Source organism: Oncorhynchus clarkii, chromosome 12, assembly GCF_045791955.1.
Source record: "Oncorhynchus clarkii lewisi isolate Uvic-CL-2024 chromosome 12, UVic_Ocla_1.0, whole genome shotgun sequence".
NCBI classification, from domain to species: Eukaryota; Metazoa; Chordata; class Actinopteri; order Salmoniformes; family Salmonidae; genus Oncorhynchus; species Oncorhynchus clarkii.
Window position 1 is genome coordinate 7,428,259 of NC_092158.1, and position 12,500 is coordinate 7,440,758.

The window sequence follows — 12,500 nt, forward strand, 5'->3', positions numbered from 1 at the left end:
AGAGATGTGTTTTCTTGCCAGTGTGCCAGAGTGCCACAGCAACGCAACAGCCACTATACTGCGTAGAAAGGAAGCCAGTAAGGAAGCCAGTAAGGAAGCCAGTAAGGAAGCCAGTGAGGAAGCCAGTAAGGAAGCCAGTGAGGAAGCCAGTGAGGAAGCCAGTAAGGAAGCCAGTGAGGAAGCCAGTAAGGAAGCCAGCAAGGAAGCCAGTAAGGAAGCCAGTGAGGAAGCCAGTGAGGAAGCCAGTGAGGAAGCCAGTAAGGAAGCCAGTAAGGAAGCCAGTGAGGAAGCCAGTGAGGAAGCCAGTGAGGAAGCCAGTGAGGAAGCCAGCGAGGAAGCCAGTGAGGAAGCCAGTGAGGTCTGTACAATAAATTTAAAGAAAGCATGTGTACACCCACATCACTTCGTAGCTCCCAAACACAATACCAAGCAGAGGCCAGTCATCATCAACACAGCTGGAAGTTAAAGTGCATGTATACAGTCACGGAAGAACATACTAGAACATACTAGAACATAATAGAACATACTAGAACATACTAGAACATACTAGAACATAATAGAACATCCTAGAACATTATAGAACATACTAGAACATACTAGAACATACTAGAACATACTAGAACATAATAGAACATACTAGAACATACTCGGCTGGATGAGCCTTCGTATCCTCAGCTTGACCGTGTTATTCAGCAGTGTAGGGACACAACGGACAGAAAAAAAGTGTTTTAGTTTAGTAAAAAAAAAAATATATATATATATATATATATATGTGATAATCCCCCAGATGTAAAATACAATCCTCTTTCTAAGTCCGGTGCCATTGTGTGTCCTAAATATTGTCCTAGTTGTGAAAACAGTATCCTGGCTGGTCTCTACTGCAGACCTACGGAAACAAACATACCGTTCAGAAATTCTACTAACAAAATCACAGTTGGATTTTTGTGGCCTGTGTCCTAAATCGAGAAAAGGACAGTGAAAAGCTTTACTCTAAAAAATAAATTAACGCATCTGGTGCAGGACAATGAAATCTCAGTTCGCTAGTAACCTGGTATAGAAAAGATTTAAGAAACGAAAGCCAGGTTTGGTTTTGCTGTCTGTCCTACAGGACTAGTGATTTCATAAAGGCCACGTTGCTCCCAGGTCCACTGTGTTAACGAATCACAAAACGAGACTAAAACACACAGATAAAAAGCCACTAACTGTTACCATAGTTATCAGACATTTCTGAGGTCAGGACGTTCTTTAAATCATTAGCTAATCCTAAAAATAGACTAGCTGATGTCTCACACACACACACACACACACACACACACACACACACACACACACACACACACACACACACACACACACACACACTCCCTTACAACACATCATCATCAAGGAGCGAGCGTGTGAATCGAGGCTCTGTGTTCCCTCCTCTAGCCCAGTCAGCCTTCCTCGAGGCTCTGTGTTCCCTCCTCTAGCCCAGTCAGCCTTCCTCGAGGCTCTGTGTTCCCTCCTCTAGCCCAGTCAGCCTTCCTCGAGGCTCTGTGTTCCCTCCTCTAGCCCAGTCAGCCTTCCTCGAGGCTCTGTGTTCCCTCCTCTAGCCCAGTCAGCCTTCCTCGAGGCTCTGTGTTCCCTAATCTAGCCCAGTCAGCCTTCCTCGAGGCTCTGTGTTCCCTCCTCTAGCCCAGTCAGCCTTCCTCGAGGCTCTGTGTTCCCTCTTCAGTCAGCCTTCCTCGAAGCCCAGTCAGCCTTTCATTCTAGCCCAGTCAGCTCTGTGTTCCCTCCTCTAGCCCAGTCAGCCTTCCTCGAGGCTCTGTGTTCCCTCTTCTAGCCCAGTCAGCCTTCCTCGAGGCTCTGTGTTCCCTCCTCTAGCCCAGTCAGCCTTCCTCGAGGCTCTGTGTTCCCTCTTCTAGCCCAGTCAGCCTTCATCGAGGCTCTGTGTTCCCTCTTCTAGTCCAGTCAGCCTTCATCGAGTGTCTGTGCTCCCTCCTCTGCGTTAGAGAGGGTTCAATTCAGTGCTGTTAGAAATTCAGTGCTGTTAGAGAGGGTTCAATTCAGTGCTGTTAGAAAGGGTTCAATTCAGTGCTGTTAGAAAGGGTTCAATTCAGTGCTGATAGAAAGGGTTCAGTTCAGTGCTGTTAGAGAGGTGACAATTCAGTGCTGTTAGAAAGGGTTCAATTCAGTGCTGTTAGAAATTCAGTGCTGTTAGAAAGGGTTCAATTCAGTGCTGTTAAATGTTCAGGGTGAGCAGTTAACAAAACCTTCCATCCTACAAGACTTGAATCATTCATCCCAAAGCTATCACACAATCAGTGTGTCTCTTTAGGAAGGGATTGATTTCCACATAGACAACCTCTGGATTGGAATGATTGGAATGATTGGTATGATTGGAACGTTTGGAATGTTTGGAATGATTGGAATGATTGGAATGACTGGACTGATTGGAATGATTGAAATGTTTGGAATGATTGGAACGATTGGAATGTTTGGAATGATTGGAATGATTGGTATGATTGGTATGATTGGAATGATTGGAACGATTGGAACGATTGGAACGATTGGAATGATTGGTTGGAACGATTGGAATGTTTGGAATGATTGGAATGTTTGGAATGATTGGAATGTTTGGAATGACCCCTCACTGGTGACAGAGGCTTTGACAGTCATCACATGGTATGTGAGCGACTAAATGTAAAGGACGTTCACTTTGTACAACCTCCCTAACCAACGTTATCAGGTACCAGTGACAAAGTGAAGCTCTGGCGTCTGTCTGTCTCTTGTATTGTAACTTGTCACAAACCCAAGACGTCTCCGTGGCATGAAACCCAACGTGGAGAGACAATAATCTATTATTAATATCAACCTATAAAGGCCTTGAGGTGAAGAAGATTACACGACTCAAGAGACAACCACAAAATGATCCTCATTATTAGAGCTAGAAATTATTAGTATTAAATACTATTAAATACTGCTAATAATACCGCCATTATAGCTAAAACACCCATTAATTCCTAATCCGTCGCAATAATTACAGTTTGGCTCGGGTTTTTGTCAGGCTCGTTCTGCTTCCTGAAAATAACATAATTTAACACGAGTCCAGAGGCAGAGAGAGAGAAAGAGAGAGACAGAGGGAGAGACAGAGAGAGACAGAGGGAGAGACAGAGAGAGACAGAGAGAGAGACAGCGAGACAAGAGAGAGAAGCAGAGAGAGAGGGAGAGAGAGAGAGAGAGAGAGAGACAGACAGAGACAGAGACAGAGACAGAGAGACAGATAGAGAGAGAGAGAGAGAGAGAGAGAGAGAGAGAGAGAGAGAGAGAGAGAGAGATAGAGAGAGAGAGACAGAGAGAGAGACAGAGAGAGAGAGATAGAGAGAGAGACAAGAGAGGGAAGCAGAGAGAGAGAGAGAGACAGAGAGAGATAGAGATAGAGAGAGAGAGACAGAGAGGGAGAGAGAGAGAGAGAGAGAGATAGAGAGAGAGAGAGAGAGAGAGAGAGAGGAGGGAGAGAGAGAGAGAGATACAGAGAGAGAGACAGAGACAGAGAGAGGGTGGGGGAGAAAAGGGGGGCAGAGAGAGAGAGAGAGAGAGAGAGAGAGAGAGAGGGGGGGGGTGACAAGGGGGGCAGAGAGAGGGGGGGGGGCAAAGTCTTCTCATGCTTTGTTGATTTAAAAAAAGCTTTAGACTCAATTTGGCATGAGGGTCTGCTATACAAATTGATGGAAAGTGGTGTTGGGGGTAAAACACACAACATTATAAAATCCATGTACACAAACAACAAGTGTGCGGTTAAAATTGGCAAAAAACAGACACATTTCTTCACACAGGGTCGTGGGGTGAGACAGGGATGCAGCTTAAGCCCCAACCTCTTCAACATATATATCAACGAATTGGCGCGGTCACTAGAAAAGTCTGCAGCACCCGGCCTCACCTTACTAGAATCCGAAGTCAAATGTCTACTGTTTGCTGATGATCTGGTGCTTCTGTCACCAACCAAGGAGGGCCTAAAGCAGCACCTAGATCTTCTGCACAGATTCTGTCAGACCTGGGCCCTGACAGTAAATCTCAGTAAGACCAAAATAATGGTGTTCCAAAAAAGGTCCAGTCACCAGGACCACGAATACAAATTCCATCTAGACACTGTTGCCCTAGAGCACACAAAAAACTATACATACCTTGGCCTTAACATCAGCGCCACAGGTAACTTCCACAAAGCTGTGAACGAGCTGAGAGACAAGGCAAGAAGGGCCTTCTATGCCATCAAAAGGAACATACATTTCAACATACCAATTAGGATCTGACTAAAAATCAGGCTATGTGCACACTGCCCACAAAATGAGGTGAAAACTGAGCTGCACTTCCTAACCTCCTGCCCAATGTATGACCATATTAGAGAGACATATTTCCCTCAGATTACACAGATCCACAAAGAATTCGAAAACAAATCCAATTTTGATAAACTCCCATATCTACTGGGTGAAATACCACAGTGTTCCATCACAGCAGCAAGATTTGTGACCTGTTGCCACGAGAAAAGGGCAACCAGGGAAGAACACACACCACCATATTCATGCTTATTTATTTTATCTTGTGTCCTTTAACCATTTGTACATTGTTAAAACACACACATATATATAATATGACATTTGTAATGTCTTTATTGTTTTGAAACTTCTGTATGTGTAATGTTTACTGTTAATTTTTATTGTTTATTTCACTTTATACATTATCTACCTCACTTGCTTTGGCAATGTTAACACGTATTTCCCATGCCAATAAAGCCCCTTGAATTGAATTGAATTGAGAGAGAGGGGGGGCAGAGAGAGGAAAGAGAGAGAGGGGGGGGGGGCGGTGGAAAGGAGGAGAGGAGGCGGGAGGAAGGAATCCAGGTTTAAATGACTGCTTCTCTCCTCTCCTATCTTCGTCTATATTTTGAATGCAATCAGTCTCTTTTTGACTGACAGGCATGACGAAGACAGATCATGTTGAATAGAGGAACCGGGGAACAGTCAGGCTTGCATTGGAAGCACTCTATCCTACAGCGGTCTAAATGGAGCCCTATTCCCTATATAGTGCACTACTTTAGACCAGAGCCCTATAGAACCCTATTCCCTATATAGTGCACTACTTTAGACCAGAGCCCTATGGAACCCTATTCTCTATATAGTGCACTACTTTAGACCAGAGCCCTATGGAACTATATAGTGCAATATTCAGAGCCCTATTGAACCCTATATAGTGCACTACTTTAGACCAGAGCCCTATGGAACCCTATTCCCTATATATAGTGCACTACTTTAGACCAGAGCCCTATGGAACCCTATTCTCTATACAGTGCACTACTTTAGACCAGAGCCCTATGGAACCCTATTCCCTATATATAGTGCACTACTTTAGACCAGAGCCCTATGGAACCCTATTCCCCATATATAGTGCACTACTTTAGACCAGAGTACTATAGAACCCTATTCCCTATATAGTACAAAGTAGTGCACTCTGTAGAGCATAGGGTTCCATTTGAGATATAGGCTATACTGTACAAGCAGATCAAACGGAACGTTGTAGGATATTATTAAGACAGTATTAATATATAACTTAATAATGATGAAGACAACGAAAATATATCTTCCTCCTTCACCCAAATCTCTCCTCATACAGTGGAGACATACACACACACACACACAGAACTTTGGCACAGCCAGAACAGGGGCTGAGCCTGGCTGTTCATGTGCAGCTTTGTTTTTTCTCTCACAAAAGCTAATTTAAATTCCACAGATGGACTTTACTGATAACCTCCTTAGTTGATGTTCAACTTGAAAACATCAATAAAAAAAATTTAAAAGCCTAAATTTGGGCCTATGTACATATAAGATTTTGTTTTTCATTTTTTTTTTTTATGTGTTTGTCAATTCACAGTTTTATGGAACATTTCCTCCCGTCTATCGGTTGCCAATTTCAAGTTGCATGGCAACAGGGTAGAGCAGTGTCCATACCCCACCACAAACACCTCCTCGCCACCCTACAATACACAATTCACGGGGAAACACACGATCTGCATCCCAAATGGCACCCTATATAGGCTAGTGCACTACTGTTGTGGTGAAGAGGGTACCGTTTGGGACAAAGCCAGGGAGGAGCCAACACCAGGAAGAAGTCAACACCAGGAAGTAGTCGACACCAGGAAGTAGTCAACACCAGGAAGTAGTCAACACCCGGAAGTAGCCAACACCAGGAAGTAGTCAACACCAGGAAGTAGCCAACACCCGGAAGTAGTCAACACCAGGAAGTAGTCAACACCAGGAAGTAGTGGACACCCGGAAGTAGTCAACACCCGGAAGTAGCCAACACCCGGAAGTAGTCAACACCAGGGAATAGCTAGAGCCAGGAAGTAGTCAACACCAGGAAGTAGCCAACACCAGGAAGTAGTCAACACCAGGAAGTAGCCAACACCATGAAGTAGCCAACACCAAGAAGTAGTCAACACCAGGAAATAGCCAGCACCAGGAAGTAGTCAACACCATGAAGTAGCCAACACCAAGAAGTAGTCAACGCCAGGAAGTAGCCAACACCAGGAAGTAGTCAACACCAGGAAGTAGCCAACACCAGGAAGTAGCCATCACCGGGAAGTAGTCAACACCAGGAAGTAGCAGACACCAGGAAGTAGTCAACACCCTGAAGTAGTCAACACCAGGAAGTAGCCAGCCCCAGGAAGTAGTCAACACCAGGAAATAGCCAACACCCGGAAGTAGTCAACACCAGGAAGTAGTCAACACCAGGAAGTAGCCAAAACCTTTAATAGCAGTTTGGATATGAGAGCTTAGGCTACAACAAGATATCAGGACAAAGTGCTTTCCCATGCCAGAATCATTTGAAAAGGTAAACAAACTGTTTATTGTCGTTTATATATAGGCCTTCCTTTAGACACATCCCATAGATTAAAACACATCATAATGTCCACTGGTACGATGTGTGTTTGTTTAGAAAATCAAATGTTGATATAGTGGTGCATGGAAATATGATATTGCAAAGCCACATTAAATAGCCTACCGACAGAGATATATAGCCTACCGACAGAGATATATAGCCTACCGACAGAGATATATATCCTACCGACAGAGATATATAGCCTACCGACAAAGAGATATAGCCTACCGACAAAGAGATATAGCCTACCGACAAAGAGATATAGCCTACCTATATAGAGATATAGCCTACCTACAGAGATATAGCCTACCTACAGAGATATAGCCTACCTATATAGAGATATAGCCTACCTATATAGAGATATAGCCTACCTACAGAGATATAGCCTACCTACAGAGATATAGTCTACCTATATAGAGATATAGCCTACCTACAGAGATATAGCCTACCTACAGAGATATAGCCTACCTATATAGAGATATAGCCTACCTATATAGAGATATAGCCTACCTACAGAGATATAGCCTACCTACAGAGATATAGACTACCTATATAGAGATATAGCCTACCTATATAGAGATACAGCCTACCTATATAGAGATAAAGCCTACCTACAGAGATATAGCCTACCTAAAGAGATATAGCCTACCTACAGAGATATAGCCTACCTACAGAGATATAGCCTGCCTACAGAGATATAGCCTACCTTAATAGAGATATAGCCTACCTACAGAGATATAGCCTACCTATATAGAGATATAGCCTACCTACAGAGATATAGCCTACCTACAGAGATATAGCCTACCTACAGAGATATAGCCTACCTATATAGAGATATAGCCTACCTACAGAGATATAGCCTACCTATATAGAGATATAGCCTACCTATATAGCGATATAGCCTACCTACAGAGATATAGCCTACCTACAGAGATATAGCCTACCTATATAGCGATATAGCCTACCTACAGAGATATAGCCGACCTACAGAGGCAAATTCTAATGCAATGTCTATTCCAAAACACCAACATTTCTGCCAATGTGCTACAGAGAAAAAAGAGTGAACGGCCACAAAGGCCTACAAACGACATCAGCGTAAACAAAATTCTTCATCGTCTCTCTTGGTCTTAATGCTTGTTAATCTTCATCCAGTAAGCAGAACACACTTCACTAATGTTTCCTATTCTTAGGGGCATTGTGGGAATGAATACAAAACGCGTATCCTCATCATCAGCGCAACGTCGTGTTTCCTATTAGCCCTGTGTGGAATGTCATTCATCTATTTACCCTATGACCTACGAGCACGGCGTAATAATGCACATTCCTCACGCGGGCCTGTTTAACCTATGGGTTCACTGTTGCAAGTATCACCTTCCTCTTTCTCAACCAATGAGGGGGATGTATTTATATGTGAACTTACCCTTGTTCTCTCACTTGCTGTTTTTTTTTTTTTTTTTTTTTTTTTTGGCAACAGTTTGACAACTATCCACTTCCCCACCACCACCAAATATATATAATAACCCCCCCCCCCCCCCCACCACGGTGGGGTTTCAATGCCAGCAGCCCCGCACGGGCCTAGCTACAACCACATCATCTGGCTTCGAGGATCTCCCCTCGGAGACGAGGCCGTTCCCCTCAAAACCATTGAATAAAATGCCATGTTGAATTCCGTCTTTATAGTTCATTCGGTTTAAACCTGTACTAGATTGGACTGGGTGTAGTGTAACACCCTACACCTGCTGTTACTAAACCCAAAACCGGTTCTACGCATCCACATGAAGGAAATTACAATCCAAAGGCTAGTCCGTACATTTTAAACCCCTACTGCTGCTCCTGTGCTACAGACAAGAGACTTTAACAAACCCCGTAGTAGACCCTACAAAAAACAACAACTCAAAGGCATCGTCGCTGCCTTTCAAAACCCCACAGAAATATGACGGAGGTGTAACTTCATTCACCATCTCTCTGGTACTGACATGCTACACCTGCTGTTACTACTCAAAGAGGAAAGATGCCTGAGTCTTCACTAAGGCCTGCTGTTACGACCCAAAGAGGAAAGATGCCTGAGTCTTCACTAAGGCCTGCTGTTACGACCCAAAGAGGAACGATGCCTGAGTCTTCACTAAGGCCTGCTGTTACGACCCAAAGAGGAACGATGCCTGAGTCTTCACTAAGGCCTGCTGTTACGACCCAAAGAGGAACGAGGCCTGCTGTTTAAAGACACATCAGGCCTCCTCAGCTATGTACTGAGTGGGAGGCCCAGTGATCCCAGAGAAATCACATGTAAACCCACTACTGTCATTCACAACTTCAAGGGTTATCAATAATCATGTATGATGTATGTTTCGGAGCGGTAAGGTTGGAGCGTTGGGCCAGTAACTGACAGGTTGCTGGATCGAATCCCTGAGCTGACAATCTGTCGTTCTGCCCCCCTGAACAAGGCAGTTAATCCACTGTTCCCCGGTAGGCCGTCATTGTAAATAAGAATGTGTTCTTAACTGACTTGCCGAGTTAAATGTAAAAACAAATGTACAACGAGACCCTTATATTCTTAATAGCTGATAAACAAAGATAAAAAAATAAATCTGTAATAATATAATAAGAGGAAAACAAAATGATGTTTACACAGTGAAGCTCAAAAAAAAAAGGAATTGTTAGTTAGATTACTTGTTATTACTGCATTTTCGGAACTAGAAGCACAAGCATTTCGCTACACTCGCATTAACATCTGCTAACCGTGTGTATGTGACAAATAACATTTGATTTGATTTGATTTGAAAATGATAGTAACAACATATACAATATCCACAGCTATAAATGTGTTCTTTAAATGAGCTGAGATTGACATACTTGAGGCTGCAAAATGTCCACTTCCCAGGGAGGTGGGTCTGTTTCTACCACTAACAGGAGGAGAGAACATCTGAAAGAGAAGAAGCAGTGCTTTACAATAGACACCCCTTATTGCTTAAAAGTTCAATCTTAAAATGTATCAATAAATATGGCATGTCGTGTTTTTTTTTTTTTTTTTTTGTCAAATCGTAATAATCACGTTTTGAAATAACTATTACAATAGCCTTATGCTACACAATAAGTATAATTGTGGTCTATGATGGGAACCCCAAGCCAACTGAGTGCTGAACACCTTTCCCTGATCTGTGCTGCAGATGGTCATCCATATTGACCAATAGTAGTGTCTTCTAATTCTATATTGACCAATAGTAGTGTCTTCTAATTCTACTGCATCCTTAGAATTACAGTGTCCTCCCCAGAAATAACAGCAATATGAAAACTGTAATTATTAATAATGTCTACCTCGCTGTAAATACACTGACGAAAAAAAAATAATGTCTGGATTAGCAAATATCAAATGTATTTATTTTTCATAAAAGTGATTTATATATTTATTTATTTTCACAAGTTGACTAAAAGTAGCGATCGTTATTGGATCAAGAAACATGGCCGTGGGGCACGTTTCCTGTCCCAACTTCCGAACATTACAGCGTTATAAAGGACAAATATCTGCCACGACTAGAACGGGTCGGAATAAAGTCAATTATCCGTTATTCATAACATGAAATAAAAACATAAACATTGTACAAGTAACGACTTACATATTAAAGCTGATATATAATCGTGGGCTACTCCCGCATGCAGTTATGTTACTGGGATTGATCTACTGACGGAGACCTGTCACTAGAATTATGCATCACAAAAAGACAGGAATTTAAAACTTATTTAAAAAATGTCTATTCTAGGACAGAATGAAACAAGAAAAAAATACTTAAAATGGGATATACTACCATTGATGTTGGGAACATTTTCAAATCGCTGTTTCGCATCTATAGAAACAACACAATTACTAATGCAATATCATATTTCTCTGCACATGTTTTGGGAAAAATAGAAAACACAATTAGGATACTATAACTTGCTTAAATCATATGTTTTACGTTGAGTTAAAGACGTACAGAGAAGAAATAAAACACTTTTAAATAAATACATCACAATGAATAACAATAAAATTAGTCTATCTATGCCGTACAAATAAACATTTAAACAGCCGCCGGTAGGTCGGTGCCGTGGTTGTGGTCATTGCAATATTATAACAATTGCTTACCGCACTGAAATCCAATAAGTCGCTTAGTTCTTTGTCTGTCCCTAAGGCAGCCATTCGCTGTTGGTGATGCATTTTAGCAAAATCACACAAACCTAAAAACATGGAAACAAATTGCGGTCAGAGGACGCCAGTTCTCGCACGGATGGGAGGGGGACCGACTATTAGATCTTCCTCAAAATCCAGACGACCGGGAGCCGAGTCGCGCAAGATTCCACTTTGTATTTAAACCTATTCTCTCTCAGCGCATCCTTGTGCAACAGGAGGTTTAGGATAACATGTATGAATCGGGTGAAATAAAATAGGAAGAAAAATCGGAATAGGAATGGGAATGTTTCCCCAAATCCAGGTCGAGCTGTGCTAATGGCAGTTTAGCCAGAGATCAAGAAGTGACAATCCCGTTGCATATACAATAAATACACAGACGCTATAAAGACTGCGGAAAAAATGTCAATAAAGCGGACTTTATACACACGCAGTGAAAGTAGGTCTGGACGTTTATAAATATCAGTTTGTAAATGGAACGTGATCATTGACAGGACTTTTATTCATTTCCAGCTTCCACTCATCCGAGTTTGAGCCCCATGTGTGTACCACAGAATAGTAATAACGTTGGTTTCTACAGCCACCTAGCTACCTTTTAATATATCGATTCCTTGCACTTTTGCCGACAGCAATTGGTGGGGTGAAATGTACATTTACGAGGAGGAAAATTGATAAACGTTGTTGACATTGCAAAATATGTTTTAATTGTAAATGATTGATTGATTGGTTCAGAAGGCAGATATAATTGTGTTGGAGTGCGCAGTGTCAGCAGGAAGGTGCGCGCGGGTGTGTGAATGTCTGTCTGTTTGTCAACATCTCAAACCATCCAAATTCATGGCACATAAACGATGATATTAGGTCGATATGAAAACAAAAATGTATTTCGACATTGATAGTTGGCTATATGATTTTTATTTTTTTTACATTTAAATATTGTTGTTATTACAAGATAACAACGCCCAAATTCACTCCTTCAATTTATAATCATGGGGTGAGGTCTGCAGCATAGCTAGTAAACCTAGTCTTTCTTCAATGATGATGATGATGATGACAAGACAGACAATGTTATTGATACAATGTATGAACATATAACTAGGCTATAGTTGTATTTTGGCATCAAGACAAAAGTGTGCTATTCTATCACAGGAGATCAAATGTGCAGGTTAAAATATTTTGACGTTACATAATGATGCTACCTACCCTTGTAAGCCTGTTTTCAGAGCTAGGGGGGCTAGCACAGCTAACCTGGACTGGCTAACTTTTACCGTGAAATAACGTGATGAAGCGTGCCTGTTTTGAGGGCTTGGGGGAAAAGGCTGGATATAAGGACATTACTCTTTGGAAATGACAACTGCGAACCGTCCCAACTATGCGTGGCGTGTTTGATTGATCAATCCATATTGATGTCTTTGTCTGCGACCAACAGAAA

The 12,500-nt window shown here is 42.2% G+C and overlaps 1 protein-coding gene and 1 long non-coding RNA gene across 14 annotated transcripts in view; one reads left to right on the forward strand and one right to left on the reverse strand.

Annotated features, from left to right (window-relative positions):
- Positions 1-12,500, forward strand: part of LOC139422672 (uncharacterized) — a 1,300,889-nt gene that overhangs the window by 477,790 nt on the left and 810,599 nt on the right. The gene's annotated exons all lie outside the window — the stretch shown is intronic.
- The window catches only part of LOC139422670 (transcription factor 4-like), a 411,500-nt gene that overhangs the window by 398,467 nt on the left and 533 nt on the right, over positions 1-12,500 (reverse strand). For 7 of the 13 annotated variants that reach the window (XM_071173859.1, XM_071173853.1, XM_071173857.1 and 4 more), the window contains exons 1-3: positions 11,030-11,131; positions 10,713-10,751; positions 9,763-9,832 (exon numbers count right to left, since the gene is read on the reverse strand). In XM_071173859.1, coding sequence (XP_071029960.1) covers positions 9,763-9,832; positions 10,713-10,751; positions 11,030-11,131 — 211 coding nt within the window. Of the gene's footprint in view, positions 1-9,762; positions 9,833-10,712; positions 10,752-11,029; positions 11,547-12,500 lie in introns of those variants that run through there. The other 6 variants (XM_071173862.1, XM_071173861.1, XM_071173855.1 and 3 more) reach the window with 4 other exon arrangements.